The sequence below is a fragment of the Acyrthosiphon pisum genome, chromosome A1 (assembly GCF_005508785.2).
Source record: "Acyrthosiphon pisum isolate AL4f chromosome A1, pea_aphid_22Mar2018_4r6ur, whole genome shotgun sequence".
NCBI classification, from domain to species: Eukaryota; Metazoa; Arthropoda; class Insecta; order Hemiptera; family Aphididae; genus Acyrthosiphon; species Acyrthosiphon pisum.
In genome coordinates, this window is record NC_042494.1 from 167,823,495 (window position 1) to 167,844,674 (window position 21,180).

The 21,180-nt window shown below is 25.8% G+C and overlaps 1 protein-coding gene across 1 annotated transcript in view; it reads left to right on the forward strand.

Annotated features, from left to right (window-relative positions):
• The first annotated feature begins 504 nt into the window (after positions 1-504).
• LOC100158789 (uncharacterized protein) overlaps positions 505-21,180 on the forward strand; it is a 45,657-nt gene continuing 24,981 nt past the window's right edge. The window contains 20 exon segments of the mRNA NM_001162442.1: positions 505-651; positions 1,220-1,231; positions 2,096-2,125; positions 3,988-4,002; positions 4,937-4,948; positions 5,906-5,917; positions 8,195-8,203; positions 8,766-8,774; positions 10,446-10,454; positions 10,635-10,646; positions 11,451-11,465; positions 12,326-12,331; positions 12,955-12,969; positions 13,773-13,787; positions 14,068-14,076; positions 14,935-14,943; positions 16,537-16,545; positions 17,227-17,235; positions 18,867-18,872; positions 19,808-19,819. Of these exon segments, the coding sequence (NP_001155914.1) occupies positions 564-651; positions 1,220-1,231; positions 2,096-2,125; positions 3,988-4,002; positions 4,937-4,948; positions 5,906-5,917; positions 8,195-8,203; positions 8,766-8,774; positions 10,446-10,454; positions 10,635-10,646; positions 11,451-11,465; positions 12,326-12,331; positions 12,955-12,969; positions 13,773-13,787; positions 14,068-14,076; positions 14,935-14,943; positions 16,537-16,545; positions 17,227-17,235; positions 18,867-18,872; positions 19,808-19,819 (313 nt within the window). The 5' untranslated portion in view covers positions 505-563.

Consider the following 21,180-nt stretch of genomic DNA (forward strand, 5'->3'; position numbering starts at 1 on the left):
ACATGTATATGCCAACTTCATTTAATAGGCATATATTTTTTCTTTGGGTTGACTTTTAAAAAATATTAGATATTAGGTATATAGATAATTATGTATTTCAACATGTTACTGCCTAGGTTTTTGTATTATCTATCTAATGTAATATTAGTAGCAATGTAATCGAAAATATTTAGCACTACCTATTGTTAAGTCGATCGAACAAAGTGTAAAAATTTAATACATGTGTTTAAAATGCCTATAGAGTATCTTCGACCTATTTAATTTAATTTATATAATAGTTCTGTGATATAATATTATAGCATCACATTTTCCTGTCGTTAAAAAAAATAAAATAAATATGGCGTACACCCACAAGTAGACAATAATATTATTATAATATTATTCTCTTGTTATATTAGTTGTTAACAAACAAACAACTTTTTGTCAAAAATATTTATTCAGTTGTGAGACAGTATATAGATGAGGAATATATCGTTTATAAAAGAAATCGAGAAGTAATATTTTGTTTCATTTATTGCTCAACGTTCACAATATTTTATATTATTTTCTTTTATAAAATCAAAATGATTTTTTTTAAGCAATATTCAATGATGATTACATTTATAGTAATTGCAGTTTGGGTGATGCCCGCAATTACTAGTGAGCTTGCCGGTAAGGATTATATAAATAAATCAAATAAATAAGGATTCATTTATTTTATTATTTTACTACGATTATAATATTTGTGTTTTAATATTTATCTGATCGATATTTATGAACATATAAATATTTAAACGTATAAATATTTATATACAAATATAACATATACCATTTTTTAGTTTTCATATTAAATAGTTTAAAAGAATTTATATACCTATTGATGTTTTACAAAAGTATAATATTTAAGATTTTATTGGAAAAATAAAATATCCAGGCATTACATTTTTATATACTTATTCTAGTATAACCGATGAAGTTTACGAATATATTAACTCATAACATTTGTTTGCCGTATTTAAATTTTACTTTTTTTTTAGTCAAGTAACAATCAATTAATTTTACCAATAATAACTTAAATCATTTTTTTCTACATATAGGTTAAAACTTAATTATTATAAATAGTTGTTTAAAAATTAAATTACGTATACAAAATAATCAGTAAATAGTTAAATATTTTTAATAGTTAACAAAATTTGTTGTGAATAGACTAGATTGACTAATAAAAATGATTTTTTTTCAGTTCTCTGTACAAGTAATATTTTTTAATTAAATATTAATAAAAAACTAGAAAAACTTAGAATAGTTTGATATAGTACTGCATTTTATACTCATACAAAAAAATATTGTACTGGTTTGAAACTTGAAAACTGAGGAAATCAGAATATCGATATACTAAATTATTTCTTAATGCTATGTAAAAAAATAATCCAGAAAAATTTTGGATCGATAACTAATGTTATAACAGGAGAGTTGAAGACGAAGAAAAAGTATAGACTTGGAAGAAATATACAACAAAAATATCATTGGAGGCCGGAGAGACTATAATAAAGGTAGATTGCGTTGGGCAGGACATGCAATGAGGAGACTAAAACCATTATTAAATGCTGTAATGGAACAATATCTTGAACGAAAAACACCTTGGGTAAAATAAAAAAAACTAATAGTTGAATGATACAGTGAAAGGGGACGCGAAAGCCTGAGAAGGTGGATGAAATTGGGAGACTCTGGCGTAAGTTATAAATTAATAGAGAATTGGTTGTGAGACGGGATGTTTCTAGTGGCCGGATAAGCCTGTGAAGAAAAAGAATATGAAGAAAAATAGGATGATTATGTATTCGAAATAAATTGAAAGGTTGTTGAATATCGTGTGTTCTTAAATAATGGTTGAATCAATATTTAATTGACGGTGATTTGTATTTAAAAGTCGACTTGTTTTATTTATTAACTGTGATAGCAATTACCTATAGGAATGTGTATTAAAAAGTACATGTGAAAATATGTTTAGTAAGATCTAATGGCCTATAATTGGTGAACCATTAAACTAATCAATGTTTGATGAAACCTACTTAAGCATAATTCTATATAATTTGAGTTTAACTTTTTTACAATTTAACAGCACTTTACGAAACTGGTCGCTTAATAACAAGTAAGTTGTGTTAACATAGGTATTATAATTAATTTATTTTTACATCCTGTCTTTTGAAAGAACATTATACATAATTATAACTTGTAAGCAATGACTTTTATGAACTTAAAAGTAAATTTAAGCTATTTTATCTTCACATATTTGAATAAGTGAGCATCATAGAGTATATAGAGATGCCCTATCAGAATAAGTGTTATGAACTATGTGAAGCAAAACATGTCGGATTTTGTTTCCAAACTGATAGATAGCACTATTTTTCAACTTTTTGTAAATCCCACCAATTTAATATTTCAAATATTTTATAATACTTTATACTCCGAAACTATTTTAAGAACAAACCTAAGATGTTGGTGTGCTGCAATAATTTAAGTATTGATAGTGCTGATAATTTCCTTACCAAAAATTACTACCCTCCCATAACATAATATAATAATATTTACTATTATACTATTATATTTACTATTATACTATTATATTTACTATTATACTATTATATATACATATTATTTACATAATATATACCATATATTATACTTTATTAAAAATGGTAAGCTGTGTTTTCTGCGGTAGATCCTACAATGAAAATGCAATTAAAAATAATATAACTTTTCATAGGTATATAGGTATCCAACTAGTTCTATTATGTTATTTGTTAGTGGTTTTGTAAACACTAGATATTATTAATTTTTTATACTATTTCATTTGTGCAAATCAATTGATGGACTTCGGTTGTAACTTCTAAATATTAATAATCTATTCCATGTAAAAGTGTATAACATTCAAATAAATAATGATTTAATATAATTATTACTTACTGATCATTTATAGGCATAGATACAGTATAGTATAAAAATGATCCGTTATATTATTATTTTAATTATTATAGTTGAAATGTTCAGTTTTAGAGTAATATTATAATATTATATTGATAGTTATAAATAAAGGTTAATATAATTAAATTACAATAAATATTGTATTATAGTGCACATACAATAAAATATTTTCTATAGTTTGCTTACACTGTTTTGTTTCCATTTCCGCATCATATTATTTCAATAAGGGCGCCTCTATATACTCTATGGTGAGCATATAGAAATTTTAAATCACTGTTATTTATAATGTTTCTATATTTGAACAGAAATAAAGAAGGCGTATTCCATAAATCAAATAAAAATACCCTTCAAATGAAAATCATAAACAATAAGGGTATTTTTAAGTACGCAATCTTAAATATACACATTGTAGTCAATGTTTTTAATATACACACATCATAATTCACACATTTTCATTAGATGTATTCTGCTGAGAAAACCAAAATTATCCATCACTGTTCCGAACACGGAACGGTTTTTACCGCCAATAAATTGTGCCAATGTGCTTCAGACACTATACAAGTGCCGAATATCCAAGCTCCTGGCAACTTTCCCGCTCTGTTTTCCGACGCCGGGTCGTCTGCCGATGTCTAGGCCGACATATTTTTTGTCATTTTCTAGCCGTTGATGTGAGTGCAACGTGCGTTATCGCTCACCGCGCCGTGCGTGCTGGGAAACCTCGTGTGAGCATGAGCTTAAGATTTCTTAACGTTTATGTGACAAGCTGGCACAATACACCAGACATTATAACACTGAGCTTTGTGATTAAAGTTCCGTTCGCTTGCGTGTCTACGTTGTTGCCGTTGGTAACCCTTCCCGATCTTGTCCACAACACAATACGCGAGTTGTTGCCGACAACCGTAGGACTACTCATAGGATCGGCGGCGGCGCAAACAATCACATTGAATATAACTATAAAGTGCATTATAATATTGTCTCTATCTAATTGTATTATTAATAACTATGGTATATCAAACATATATTTTGCAGTATATAAAGATATTCGTAAGTATATTTCTATGTTTATTACCATATTTTTACATTCCCTTATCCTAGAATGACCAGATGAAAATTTTCGTGTAATTACTTACCTATATCCAGTTTCAAAATTATGGTTGTTTAGAAGAAACTGTAATTAAATCAACTAATTCTAACCTAACCCAACCTTAAATGCCATTATAATATTACCATATAACATTAATTGAAATGATTATATTCAGGCACGTTACATAATGTAACTATGATTTGATTTGTTGACTCTATCAGACAAAGATATTGTGAGCTTTAAATTCAAAATGTCATATATAGAAAATAAAATATAGTAGTCATTCAATCTTTTTTCATTTAAAAGTAAGTAACCGACTATTTCTGGAAGGAGTGTCTCGAGTCTAAGCTAGAGCTTATATTACTCTTAGAATCTGATGGGGTTGTTAACGTTAATCTCAGATTTGACTAAACATACGTTTTTACTTTTTAAATTTCAAACTAAATATTCACTAGAGTTGTTACCACCTCAATAAATAAAGAAACAAAATTACGTATGATGTTCAAAGCTTCACATTTTTGCTATAAAATTAAAATAGTATAACTTCTGTGATTGTCTTTCTAAATAAAATTCTTTTTTGATTTTTCAATATAACTAGGAAGTTTTTATAAATCATTTCAGAACAATATTATTTTTCTATACATCACAAGCTCTACGTGTATAAATATCGTTATCACTCTTTCAGAAGCGTAGTTTTTAGTTATTTGTTTGATTTACATTGTAGTGCAATATTTAATATAATAAATTAATTATTAAAGTTTAGATCAACATTTTACAACAGTCTGAAAGACTTCTTTTCTCAAAATCTAGATTTATTACATTAATTATGATATACATAATTATGCCTATAGTATATTTTACCCTATTTTAATAATTAATCATTATTATTTACAGCTCTTGAAGAAGGTATGTGTTATTTATTTATTTTTAATTTGTATTTGGTACGAATTTTTTTTTTTTGCATGGAAATTGTCCTTTCAATATTTGGATTCTGAATGGAAATATATTATGATTTAAAAATGTTTGTGATTTTGATAAAAATTATACAAATTTGAATTTTAAACGGTTATAAAAAAAATTAGTAGTATGTATTTTCTATATTTTTTGAAGCAGTAACTTTTGAGGAACCGTGTTTCACATTTAAAATTTGTATTACCCAATAACACCAATTGTACACAAAAGTCGAAAACAATTTTGAACATCCATAAATAATAAAAATAATAATCAAAGAATTTTTCTGTGTTGTACATACCTGTTACATACCTATACCTGTTTAGTGGGGCCTATTATCTTTCTAAAGTAATAAACAACACTACAATACAATGTTATAACTGATAATGTAAATTATCTCATAAGTATCTAGACATTATAATATATATTATTATATTAAGTATTTGTTGAAAAATTCTAGTTGCTTTAGTGGCGTAGCTATAAGTTATAGTTTAGTATTCTGTTTCAAATATAGATATTGTACCTATCTATTAAAATATATTATGTTTATCTTTAGAACACTTCAATTGTTTTTATATTCAGTTATTACTGATTAGATACATAACAACAGATAAAGAACAATTATGTTAATAAGTCATAATAATTACTATAATAATTAGCAATTGATAAAATTATGATAACTTATTGATCTCAATCCCAATAAAATTCTAATCGTATATAAAGTTATTATAGTTGTGTATTGTAAATGTTGACACTTAAATAATACTTCTAATGTATTATTGATGATAATATAGTACCTTAAACGTCTATGCTCTAAAACATATTTTTTATATTATAATTAATTATACTTGATATTAGGCCAATTAATATAAACATTAATAACGCATGAACATTTATTTTTTTTTAAATTAGATGCAATAATCGGTACGTAATTGTTGTGTTTTTGTGTTGTTTTGCGAATTTGCGTAACAAAGTTATGATCATAGTATATTATATCGATTACTACTATTTTCACAATAATGTGCTCCATATTATGCTCCTTTGCTCCAATTATTGCCATTCCCTTTCGTACCTCCCATTATAGTCGCAATTGCCACATTGACAGGCTAATGAGTCTGGCAAATGAGTCCATTAACTTTTCGTAGGTTAGGTCTGGTTTCCAACACTGCTATAATCCAAATTATATTATGTTCTGTGATTTTTTTCGAAACAATTGTACAAAAAAAAATATTATAATAATAAGTATGTTTCATTAATATACATTTTTTTTCCCTTGTAAAATTGGTCAACAAGCGTTAATTAATAGGTAATAAATAAAAAAATATAATGTCATCCAAATTATAACAAAACAGGAATTTTTTTAAATAAAACCTCTCATACGTAACCGTATTATTTGTGTCATTATTTTTTAGATTCTAAGTGGAACGATGAATGTATTGATTTTACAATGATGTGTGTTTTTTTTTTAATTTTTTAAGTTTTTTTTTGTGTCATCACTTTATTTTAATCATCATTTTTTAGGACAGTAAAAGTGCTTCGATTTTCTTCTACAGTATCTCTTCTGATAGGAAAGTGAATCTAGTTGGTAATTTGGGGTATTGAAAGTAAAATTTTTCCAGTAATTTTCAAAAGCGCCGTGAAAAACAAAAGAAAAATTAAGGAAAAACGGGAATTTTTACGCAAAATCAATTTTTTACAAAATTGACTTTGGTTTTTGACGTAACTTTAAAATAAATTACCTTAAATACATGAAATTTTCACTGGTTGCTTATATTTGGATTTTCTATACACGATATAATTTTCAAAATATTTTGATTTGTTTTGAATTGTTTAGGGACATTTTTAGTTTCTAATTTTATTAGTTTTTTTTTCTATGAATGTCAATAAAACTTTATTTGTTGAGTAAAAATACTTGAAAATTTAATACATAGCTCCTACTATATTGTTACAATGACATTTGAAAAATATTAAGAATCATTAGTCACAGTTTTTTTCATTAGCATTTAAAGTTCAAAAATTGACAAAATATGTAAAAATTATGAAAATTAGTAAATTATTTTGTGTTAAGCATTCGTAAAAATTTTTCTTTTTAAATCTAAGATTTGAAAATGTAATACAAGATCATTCATAAGTTTTTCTACCTTTATCAAAAAAAAAAAATGTCTACAAGAAAGTCAAATTAAATTTTTATGAGCGTTTGAAATTCATATTTTTACAACATTTGATAATCGCTCGATTTCTCATGTGCTGATTTTCTTATTTTATTGTTATCAAAAAACGAATGACTGTAGATATTTGAAAATTTTACTGCATTTTTATATTAGCATTTTCTATACACGACAAAAATTTTGAAAATAATTTGACTTTTTTTAAACTGTTTACGGACATTCTCAGTTTTCAATTTTTTTAGTTTTTTTTCTATACATATTAATAAAGTTTTATCTGTTGGGCCAAAAAGTGTAAAAATTTAATGCAAGGCTCCTGATTTATTGTTACAATAGCAGTTGAAAATATTAAAAATACTGTAGTATTAAACAAACACAGTTTATTTTTATACTCATTTTAATTTCAAATTTGGACGAAATTACATATAAAAAAACCTAGAATAACTATTTTAGTTATTTTGTTGTGATTGTATATTATTATTCGTGGGCACTTGAAACTTTTAAAGTATACTATTATATTATATTTATGATAGTATCACTGTTTGTTGTTGATGCATAACGCGTTATAAATACCTAATGGATATTGTGATATGATTAATTTGGAATTTATTATAGGTACCTATTATAGGTCAATTTTTTTTATATTTTCACGTCTCCACTCAGAATCGTTCAAGTTTAATACTATCCATTATACAGTGACCCGCTTGTAACCTACTGTAAAGCAAAGCGACATCCACTTGCCTACCTTATTTTACTATTTAATTTCCAATCGTGACAATAAAATCATAGACCTTTATATTTTGTTATTTATTTCAAAGTAATGCTTTTTGGCAAATAAACATATATACAATATGTACATATTGTAAGGTCAACTTATGTTAATAATTTGCAATTTTTTTTACCACCATAATATTTGAAAGACGCTATAAGTTATTAATTTTTAAACTAAAAGTCCCTCTCGATAATATATTGATCCATGTTTTACTTACAAAAGTAGCATTAATAACTTATTAATTATAATTTTAATATTTTTTAGGCATCTTTAGTACGTATAAATTTGGTTTTTTTATTTTATTTTATTAAATTATATTATTTTGTTCTGTGTGAGAATTCAAGGTTATATTATAATACTAGTTATTTTGTCCACTTTAACTTCAATATCCATTTGTAGAAAAATATAGACATTTAAGATCAGAAACGTTACAGTACATGTTATTCGTAAAGTCTTAAATTAAGTATAAGAATATGTTTTGCAAAACTGACTTGCTCAAAATGAAATTTGCAATCGTTGTTATTTATAATATCTCTATGTTCGAAAAAATTATAAAGTGGATTCCATAAACCAAACATTAAATAGGTACCCCTCATAATATTATAAGAAGAAAACAAAATAATCATAGTAGGTACTTATTGAATAATATGCACTTATAAATACAAACATTAAAGTCAATATTTTTAATATTAACCTTACATCAGGGTTCATAAATCTTTATAAGCGGTAGGGAAAACGAAAGAAGTCAATAATATTGAATAAAATTATAAATTTTATATTATTTTGAATATTGTGTTTTTAATAACTTTCGTATTTTAAACTTATTTTTTTGCAGAGCGCATGAGTAAGTGTATTTTTATATTTAATACGTTATTAATACGTTTTTATTTTTTTAATTCATAATTCATAAAATAAATATTCGCTAGAGTATACACCACCTCGACAAACGAAGTTATACAAATGACGTTTGATGTCAAAGATTCAGATTTTAGCTATAAAATCAAAATAGTATAACTTCTGTGGTTGTCTATCTCAGTAAAATATTTTACTATTTCGTAAAATAAATAAATTATTAAAGTTTAGAATAACATTTTATAAAAATCTGTTATTTAAATTATTTAATTTTAATTAAAAAATGTCGTGTGGTTCGTACAAATTTGAGTCGTACAAATTTGAGTAAAATATTACAATGTATTTTCGATATTTTTTAAAACAGTAACTTTTAAGAAACCATGTATTACATTTCAATTTTTTAAAGTGATACTTCTTTACGGTGTGAAACCCTCCGTCGATAGTTGTGGGTAAGACTCCGGTTGGGGAAACTAGTTTTTTTGCATTTTATTTTATTTTTTTATATATTTTTACATAAAAACCATAACAACCCATAGAAACGCGTGTGACGTTACAGTTTAAAAAAAGGAAGTTTTATTTCATCTATTTGAACTTGAAATACCCACTTTTTTAAGTTACCAATACCATATAGGTTATAACAGAGGTCTCCAACCTTTTTTTAACGTGGACCAAAGACGTTATACGCCTCGATATCTTGGACCATAATGTTCTATATAGGGAAAGGGGCCTAATAAAATTAAAGATATTTATAAGAATTATTTTTATTAATTAATATAATTGTGAAATGTTGCATTAAAAATTATACAAAATTAATGATTCAAAAAAATGTAATGGACCAATCATGGGCTCAATATTTATTTATCAAATGTTTAATTAGTCATTGTTCATGCAACCTTGCATAAATATATATATAAAAAAAAAACAACATAAATTAGCATGGCGGGACGGTTCTAAGAGTTTGGTGGGTACTAAGGCCTTATAGATTGGAGATGCCTGGGTTAAACTATAGAATAAAGTAATACCACCTCGATAAATTAATGGTGGGTAACTTTCATAAATCACAAATTAACATTTTCGTTTAATAATAATTATAAATATTGAACTACGCATGTGAATGTATTTCTAAAGAACGAAATTCACATTTTCACTTAAAAATAATTATCAATATTGTACTACTTATGTGAATGTATTTCTAAAGAACGAAAAAACCATTTTCGTTATTCCGTTTAAATATTATATATTATAATATTTCTTCCTTGTTTCGATAAGTGTGGCTAAACTTTTGATAGTCAACCTATTCATTTAAAGAATGGATAATACATTAGTATTAAAAACAACAACTAATATATCAATTGACAAATTACCTGTTTATAAGACGACAATGTAAATTTACAACATAATATAAACAATATATCAAATATCACAGAAAGAAAAAAATTATTATAGTATTGTGTATATTTATAGAGAATAATTCATATACTTTGTTCAAAAAAAGAAACTACTGCGCATTGTAGGCGCGGCTTGACTGCATGCACTGAGCTCGAAATGCAATGGGCGTGGCCTGACCACTGGCAACAAATACTTGCCGCCGCCGCAAGCGTTTCTTATTTTGAATGTAGTACTTGCAAATAGTTATTAATTTCTCAAATAATATTACTAACAGCACAATGGAGTAAGTTTTTTTTTTACTCATATATTTATCCGCACCATACCAATTTTCAATATATTACCGTTTATTAGTTTTTTTATTAATTTCAATTTATTTTCATATGTTTAACAATATTTGTGAGCCATAATGAATATAAACATTACTCACGCATAAACTTTTTTTTTTTATTTAATAATAAATTAGATATAGAACAAGGTACGTAATATTTGTGTTTTTCACTATGTTGCGAATATGCATAACAAAGCTAACATTATGTTCATTGTATATTACCTATATCAATTAGGTACAGTTATTTTCACATTAATAAAATGTCATCCAAATTATGTCAAAACAGGAAACTTTTTAAATGCAAACTCTAATACATATCTGTTATATCTATTTTATAAAATATATTAATTATTAATTTTTAAAAGGAAAATACCTCCATTAAAAGGATTGAACTAAATTTTATATAGTTAGTTATTATTAATAATAATACACTTTTAAATTATGTATTGAATTGTCTGTAATGTAATATCGTACCCATATTTCTGTTTTTTTTATTTTATTTTATAAAAATGTACTATGTTATGTGTGAGATTCCAGATTATATTATATTATAATATTAATTATTTCGTTCAGTATATCTTCAATGTCCAATTGTAGGTAAAAATAGATATTGAAGATCCGAAACCTTAGAGTACATGTTATTCGTTAAGTCTGAATTTAAGTATATGATATTGTCTCTTGAAGATGTAAATTATAACAAAAACAATAACACTAACATTTAAAACAATTTAAATTAGACAGAGAATAAACAATAAGTAAAATCTGAAAAAATGGTATTAAAATGTAGATTTAAATAATTAGATATAGGTAACAAAGAAAAAAAGAAAATTCCTAACAAAATGTTAAATTTACATATAAGTTGTAGATGTATATGGTTATTATATTTTTATTTTACTAGGTAAATAATAAATATTAATCCATCATAAAACTTTTTTTTTATTTGTTAATTAGCTGCATCAGAGCAGGGTATGTAATTTTTTATTTTATTTTTAATTTTAGTAACAAAGAATAACTTAATGCACATAGTATATTGTATCAATTACCGTTATTTTTACAATAGTAAATTGTTATCCAAATTATACCAACAACGAAACTTGTTTAATGTATACTCATATACGTACACGTAGTATAAATTGTTGTACAACTTATGTGAATGTATTTCTAAAGATCGAAAAAACCATTTTCGTTATTCTGTTTAAATATTATATATTATAATATTTCTTCCTTGATTCAATAAGTGTGGCTAAACTTTTGATAGTCAACCTATTCGTTTAAAGAATGGATTATACATTGATATTAAAAACAACAACTAATATATCAATTGACAAATTACCTGTTTATAAGACGACAATGTAAATTTACAACATAATATAAACAATATATCAAATATCACAGAAAGAAAAAAATTATTATAGTATTGTGTATATTTATAGAGAATAATTCATATACTCTGTTCAAAAGAAGAAACTACTGCGCATTGTAGGCGTGACTTGGCTGCATGCAATGATATTGAACTTCGATGGGCGTGGCCTGACCGCCGGCAACAAAAACTGGCCGTCGACGCAAGCATTTCTTATTTTGAACGGAGTACATGCAAATAGTTATTAATTTCTCAAATAATATTATTAACAGCACAAAGAAGAAAGTTTTTTTTTTACTCATATATTTATCCGCACCATACCAATTTTCAATATATTACCATTTATTAGTTTTTTTATTTATTTCAATTTATTTTCATATGTTTAACAATATTTGTAAGCCATAATAAATATAAACATTAATCATGCATATTTTTTTTTTTTTATTTAATAATAAATTATATATAGAAAAAGGTACGTACTATTTGTGTTTTTCACTATGTTGCGAATATGCGTAACAAAGCTAACATTATGTTCATTGTATATTACCTATATCAATTATGTACAGTTATTTTCACATTAATAAATTGTCATCCAAATTATGTCAAAACAGGAAACTTTTTAAATGCAAACTCTAATACATATCTGTATTATTTTTACTTTTTTATTTGCTATTGTGACGATAAAATAATTATTAATAGCCCATTAATTGTTAAATATTTTAAGTAGTTACGGTTTTTCTTTCCATTGTCACTTAATACAAAAACATTTCATGATATTGAACTTCGATGGGCGTGGCCTGACCGCCGGCAACAAAAACTGGCCGTCGACGCAAGCATTTCTTATTTTGAACGGAGTACATGCAAATAGTTATTAATTTCTCAAATAATATTATTAACAGCACAAATAAGAAAGTTTTTTTTTACTCATATATTTATCCGCGCCATACTTATTTTCAATAAATTACAGTTTATTCGTTTTTTTATTTTTTATTTATTTACAATTTATTTTCATATGTTTAACAATATTTGTAAGCCATAATTAATATAAACATTACTCACGCATAAACTTTTTTTTTTTATTTAATAATAAATTAGCTGTGGTAATAGCTGGTACGTACTATTTGTGTTTTTCACTATGTTGCGAATATGCGTAACATAGCTAACATTATGTTCATTGTATATTACCTATATCAATTAGGTACAGTTATTTTCACATTAATAAATTGTCATCCAAATTATGTCAAAACAGGAAACTTTTTAAATGCAAACTCTAATATATAACTGTTATATCTATTTTATAAAATATATTAATTATTCATTTTTAAAAGAAAAATACCTCCATTAAAAGGATTGAACTAAATTTTATATAGTTAGTTATTATTAATAATAATACACTTTTAAATTATTTATTGAATTGTTTGTAATGTATTATCGTACCCATAATTCTGTTTTTTTTATTTTATTTTATAAAAATGTACTATGTTGTTATGTGTGAGATTTCCAGATTATATTATAATATTAATTATTTCGTTCAGTATATCTTCAATGTCCAATTGTAGGTAAAAATAGATATTGAAGATCCGAAACCTTAGAGTACATGTTATTCGTTAAGTCTGAATTTATGTATGTGATATTGTCTCTTGAAGATGTAAATTATAACAAAAACAATAACACTAACATTTAAAACAATTTAAATTAGACAGAGAATAAACAATAAGTAAAATCTGAAAAAATGGTATTAAAATGTAGATTTAAATAATTAGATATAGGTAACAAAGAAAAAAAGAAAATTCCTAACAAAATGTTAAATTTACATATAAGTTGTAGATGTATATGGTTATTATATTTTTATTTTACTAGGTAAATAATAAATATTAATCCATCATAAAACTTTTTTTTTATTTGTTAATTAGTTGCAAAGACTCTGAGTATGTAATTTTTTATTTTATTGTTAATTTTAGTAACAAAGAATAACTTAATGCACATAGTATATTGTATCAATTACCGTTATTTTTACAATAGTAAATTGTTATCCAAATTATGCCAACAACGAAACTTTTTTAATGTATACTCATATACGTACACGTAGTATTTTTGTCCAACTTAATGTTCCTCTATTGAAAATGTTGAATTATGATATTATACTTATATGTTTAGCCATATATGTAGTAATAATAACTTTTTAATTATTATTTTAATATTTTTTAGAGGTTAATTGTAAGTACATTTTTATTATTGGTTTTTTTTTTATTTCATTAAAATGGGGGCAGTGGTCACACAGTTGACTACGACTCACACAGTCATCTGTTCGATTCATAGCAAAGTGCAAAAAATGTGTGTGATTCTACGCAGTCACCATTTTCCCGTGCTGTCGTCCGATTGCGTCATCCGGCTTCCAACTAGGTCCCACTCCACTGGGAGTGAAGACCGCACATGTCTCCTCTTGGAGAAGGGGGGTAGTATCATGCATATAGTGATATATACATAGATAAATAGATCACATGATCTCCCTATTATCCACTTGTGATAAGCATTGTCAAAGACCTTGAGGTCGTTTCAATGAACAAATATAGAAAAAAAAAATAAAAAAATTTCATTAAAATGTCATATTTTGTTCTTTGTAAGATTTCAAGATGATATTATAATTTTAATTATTTCGACCTTACATTACACTGTAGATAAAAATGATAGAGTATATGTTGTTCAAAAATTAATACCTATATAAGATTTTGTTTTCCAAAAATTTCACGTTCAAAATTAAATTTTCAATCGCTGTTATTTATAATGTCTCCATGTAAGAATAGAATATAAGGTAGATACTATAAACCAGAAATTAAATTACCTTCATATAAAAACCAAACAAAATAATTAGGGTATTATTATATAATTCACACTTAAAGATATATACATTATGGTCACATTAATATCAACCTTATATCCGAATTCATACATTTTTATAAGCCGTAGAGAAAACCAGATGAGTCAATCACATTGAACACCCCTGTACATTTCATTTTGTATCTTATACCTATTGTATTTTTAATCAAATTGTTATTTTATACAAATTTATTGCAGTTGATATAAGTAAGTTTAATGTTATGTTTATTGCCATATTTTTACTTTCCCTTCTCCTAGAATGATCAGATGACAAATCATACATTTTTGTGTAGTTACTTACCAACTATTAAATCCAGTGACCAGTTCCAATGTGAAGTTTGTTCAGTAACTGTTTTTGAATAGTTGAATGTGTTGATTAACCCAATTCTAACTTAACTTGACCTTTAATACCATTATATTATAACCATATTATATTAATTCAAATGATTATCTTCAAACACGTTGCATATAACAATTACTTGATTTGATGCCTCTGTCAGTCCACAATATTGTGAACATTAAAATTCAAAATTTAATTCACGGAAAAAGAAAATGGTCGTCCCATATTTTTTCATTTGTCTACAGTTCCTGGTAGGTGAGTTTCATGATTCATTCACTTCTCACTGCTTTTGAAGTCTAATATAACAGCTACTCTTGGAATCTGATGGGATTGTCAACGGTTATCTCTTTTATCTCCGATTTGACTAAAAATAAGTTTTAATTTTTAAAATTAAAATAAATAAAATCTCTAGGATTGTAATCACCTAGACAAACGAAGACATGATTGATGTTTGACGTTTTCCGTTCAAAGCATCACCTTTTTGCTTTACATATATTTATAATAAAATAACTTATGTGTTAGTCAATAGTCGTTCTAAACAAAACATATTATTTTGATTATTCAATATAACTAGGTAGTTGTTATAGATCACTTTAGAACAATTTATCTTTCTATCTGAAACTATTAACAATATTCATTTACCTATAGTATAAGTCAATAGTTTAAAATAATCAAAATCAAAGCTGTGTGGTTTAGGATATCAGTTTGCGTTGTTAAAAATCTCGCTACTTTATATTATTAAGTAGGTTTTAAAGTGTGTGGGAGAGAATTAGCATTTTGATGGCCTATTTAATATAACTAGTTGTTTACTTGTTTAGATCACTTCAGAATAATATTATCTTTCAATACAACAGTATCTATACTAATCGTAATTAGCCACAAGCACCTACACACTGAAGTTTTACGTGTCCACACTTAGCGTAGGTTTTAGTTATTTCTTTGATTTACTGTTCCGTCTTTAATATAATAAATTAATTATTAAAGTTTAGAATAACATTTTAGAACAATCTGAAAGACTTTTTTCCCCAAAATTTAGATTTTTACATTAATTTTAATCTACAATTTACCTATAATATATTTTACTCTATTTTAATTAATTTATATATTTTGAATATTACTGGGAATTTTAAATGTTGACCTCCCCAATGCACCAACAATATTCACTTTCCCATTGAACAAGATATTGAAGTTTAAAATCAAAGCATTATTTCGACTACTTATCGTGTACACAGACAAAAAAAAAAACGCTTATCAACTGTCCAAATGTTAAAAAATATACTCTCACACTATATATAACTACAATTTACTTAATTGTATCAATGTAAATAACTCATGTACCTACTTAGTATAACCTAATTCATATTAAAAATAATTACTTGTAATAGCACCCTGTGTGCTGAAACATTTTAAATTATATAAATAAATAAATAAATTTATAAATTTATCTTTATTATTTACAGCCGGAAGTGGTAAGTGTTATTTATTTATTTTTTATACAGTAGTTAGTACTTGTAATAATGATATTTTTCATGGAAATCTTCCCTTAAATGTTTAGATTCTAAATAGAGATATAGTTTACTTTAAAAATGTTTGTGATTTTTTATGAAGTTCGTACAAATTTAAATTTTAAGTGGTTAATTTCATGGTGTTGGTAGTTGCATCTCGACAAACGAATGGCGCGTGTAACGTTCACAAATGATGAATCACAGATTCACATTTTTACTTTATAATTATTATAAATATTGTAAAACTTTTATGAATGTGTTTCAAAAAAAAAAAAAATTATTATTTTTGTTATACCGTTTAACTACTGTTGATATAGATCACTTTAGGACAATAATGTTATCTTTCTATCTTGTTTTTATAAGTGTGGCTATACTTTTGATAGTCAAAGTATTCGTTTAAAATATATCAAATATTATCACAGAAATATAATTATGTAAAAGGTATTCAAAAGAAATTCATTCATACCGTGTGTATCTGATATTAAAAGAAAAGAAAATCTTGTTAAAAAATATACCTGTACCTAGGTATAATAAAAGCTTTAATAAAAAAAAAATATATTATATTATAACATGTATTTATGAAAAGTATTACCTATGTACATATGTGTACATAGTTATTAATGTATCAAACAATATTATTAACAGCAATTAAAAGTAAGTGTCATTTATCTATTTTTATTTATATATTTTTTATGCATACTTAAGGTATCAACTGCGTGGTTATTAGCTTTAAGGTTATTCAGTAGGTTTTTAACTGTAAGGGAGGGTGTGGTTGGTTAGAACACGTGTATTTGTCAATATAATGCTTATAAGCAGTTCCAACGTCGTTGTCACAAAAAAAGAACATAGTGTGGCAAGATTTGTCTCTAATAAGTTGACGGATTACCTGTCCAAGAACTAGTGACAATATTATCTGATGCTTAATGTCAGTACACGTTTGTGACTTATCCAAATCACCGTTCCATACTTCCATACCAGGACACTATTATTCAGTTTAATATCGAATAGGAAGGTAAATTTTTAACGTTTTTTTTGCATGGAATTTTAAATTTTTTGATTCTGTTCAGTCTGCTATAATATATTTTGAAAATGTTTATAATTTTAATGAAGTTCATACAAATTGAACCTTTTAAAGGGCACAAAAAAATGAAGACTGTAATTTTGATTTTTTTTTTTTTAAAGCAGTAACTTTTAAGAAACCATGTATAACATTTTCAATTTTTTTTTACCTTATAACATATTTTACAGAAAAGTTGGCAAATATCCGATGTATTAGGCATGGGGTTATTTAGAACTTAAACATAATATAAATGTATACACAATATTCAATTATCTTTAGCAGATCATACTCCACTCAAATAAGTATATCATGTGTTCATAGTCATCAAAATCAAAGCCATGTCATTTAAGATTTAAGTTTACAATGTTAAAAATGTCTTTAGTTCGGAAATCTTAGATTATTCATTTTTTTTGTCTATTGACAATTATTAATTTTGATACCTAATCAAACATTTCGTTATACAAATATAATAATGAAAATTAAATAATGATAATGTTTTAATACAAATATATTAATGAACAAATATCCTGTGCATATGACAACAAAGGAAATTTACAAAACATACATCCACACCTTTGTTAGGTATTTTTGACATTTTATGTCTTTGCTTTGGCACATAGAATCGAAAAACGTTACGTTACATAAAGCGTTAGGTACGTTACATATTACCATGGCAACCATTTATATATTATTTTGAGATTTCCGTCCGTGTGTGTCTCCATATTACCATGGCAACCAATTATATATTATTTTGAAATTTCCGATGGAATGTTTTGTATATAAATGGTTGCCATGGTGATATGTAAAACATATTATTCGTATAGAATTGGCAATTTTAATGGGTACCGAAGTGAACGGGATCAGATATTTGTATATGCATAGATAGATTATACCTCTGAGCAGAAGATAGGCTAATTTAAAAAGGGAGAGGACCAAAGACCAACCAAAGTATCGATACTTTACTAGTGTCGGTAGTATCGGAACGTCCCTATGTTCAGACTCTTCAGTAGATTACCTAGGTATGTGCGACATATGATAGCAAGGACAGCAAATACATAAAATGTGATACTTCATTGCAGACTCGTATACAATATGTTGTTTATAATATTTGAATATAAAAACAAAACAAAACATAGTTTAAAATAATAATATATTATAAAACATATTTATGGTAAATATTACCTATTTACCTAGTTATTTATTTATCAAACATTATTTTTAACAGGAATAGGTATGTGCTATTAAACTATTTGTATTTATATTATGATATTTATTAACTTTTAAGACATCAACTGCGTGTTTGTTAGGTTTTATGTGAATCAGTAGGTTTTTAACTGTGGGGAAGGGTATGGTTGGTTAGAACACGTGTATATGTAACAAAATTTGTAATTAATAACCCGAGTGGTCATCTATCCGAGAACTAGTGATACCGGCTATTGGTTAACCTCAGAACAAGGTTATGACTGAGGACAACCACAGCACCAAACCAGCCTACCATCATTTTGTTTAATATCTAACAGACAGATATAAATAATAAAGTGTTTTGATGGAATTTTTAGATTCTGACCAGTACTATAATATAATTAAAAATGTTTGTGAATTTAATGAAATTTATACACACGGAACTTTTAAACGGTCTTAAAAAAATAATGACTGTATTTTCAATATTTTTTAAAGCAGTAATTTTTGAGGAACCTTGTATTACATTTTCAATTTTTTACCTTATAATACAAATTGTACACAAAAGTTTAAACAGATTTCGAATATCCATAAATAACAAAAACAACATCGAAGTATTTTTTCATGTTATTAGTGATAATTTACATTATTTCACTGGTATCTATAGTACCTAATTTCAATTATAAATTTAACTCTGCTGTAGTGGAGTAGCTATAAAATATGGTTCAGTATTCTGTTTCAAATCTAGATATTGTACCTACCTACCTATTGAAAAAATTATGTTTATCTTCACAACACTAGGGTTTTTCTATATTGATAGTGACTATAGATTCACGAGAAGAACCATTATGATATGAAGTCATACGTATTATTATAATTTGCAATTAAAATTATGTTTAACTATAATTTTTTGATCTCAATCCCAATTGTTCAGTCAATTAATAAAAAAATTAATCACTCATAAACCTTTTTTTAATTTTTAATTAGAAAATAATAAAGGTACGTCATTTTTGTGTTTTTATTTTATTGCAAATTTGCGTAACAAAAATAATAGCCCTATTATTTGTTATTTATTTCAAGTATTTTTGCGGCTATTTCATTCAAATAACCTATAGAAATTTCAATAAACATTGTATTGTCATAGGTCTCACTTATGTTAATGGTTAGCAATGTTTTTTACCAGCATGATATTTAAAAAAAAAAAAATACTAATTATTCATTTTTAAAATAAAAGATTTTACAGTTAGTTTTTATTAATTGTTTTTAAATTTTAATTATTATTTTAATTGTTTGTAGTGCATAATCCTACACAAACATTTTTTTTTTATTAAAATGTCTTAATTTGCTCTATGTGAGATTTCAAGATTATATTGTAATATTAATTATTTCGTCCATTATAGTTTCAATGACCATTTATAGATAAAAATAGGCGCTGTAGATCAAAATGATAGAGTACATGTTGTTCATAAATTAATTAAGTACCTATTTAAGATTTTGTTTTCCAAAAATGTCACGTTCAAAATGAAATTGTCAACAGCTGTTAATTATAATGTATCACATGTTAGAATGCAATATATGGTGGATTCTATAAACCGGATCCATGTAATTTAATCACAGTAAGTTGGGCGTTGTAAATTGGGCGCGAGAATTTCGGCGCGGGGAATTGGTCACGGTGTAATATTGTCGCGTGTCATATAGTCGTTTTATATTAGATCGCGTCAATTTAATGATAAACTTGGATATCCAAATTATAATCGTTTTAAATTATCGTCGTCCATACTACGGTACCTGTCTAAATTATAGGTAAAATGATAGGCTCGTGATTAGATAAAAATATCCTATAATGTGTTATGTTCACATTTGAACCTATTATTTTACTGTCAGTCTATCGTCAACGCTTTGTAAGCTTTGTTGCGATTTGTACCCGATTTATAAATCAAGATTTATAAACTGTATACAATTATACAGTGAAAAAAATTTAAATCCATTGATGATTATAGCTGATTTTGAAAAAGCTGCTATGAATGCAGCCCTATTTGTATACCCAAATACTAAAATTCAAGGTTGTTTTTTTCATCTTGGACAGTCAATTTGGCGCAAATTCAAAATATTGGGTTGAGTAATAAATAATCTACTGATCCAGAATTTTCCCTTAATATTCGGAAAATACTGCCATTAGCATATTTACCCGAATATCTGACCCTTGTGAACTTAGCAGCGCAATGATAACAATCAACTTTTAAAACAGTCTAACAAATTTGTTAGTGAGTTGTTAGAGATTGTTAGACAACTTTCAAAGTTTGTTAGACTTTATTTTCAACGCTAGACCACTTTCATTTATTGCACTGCGAACTTCACGG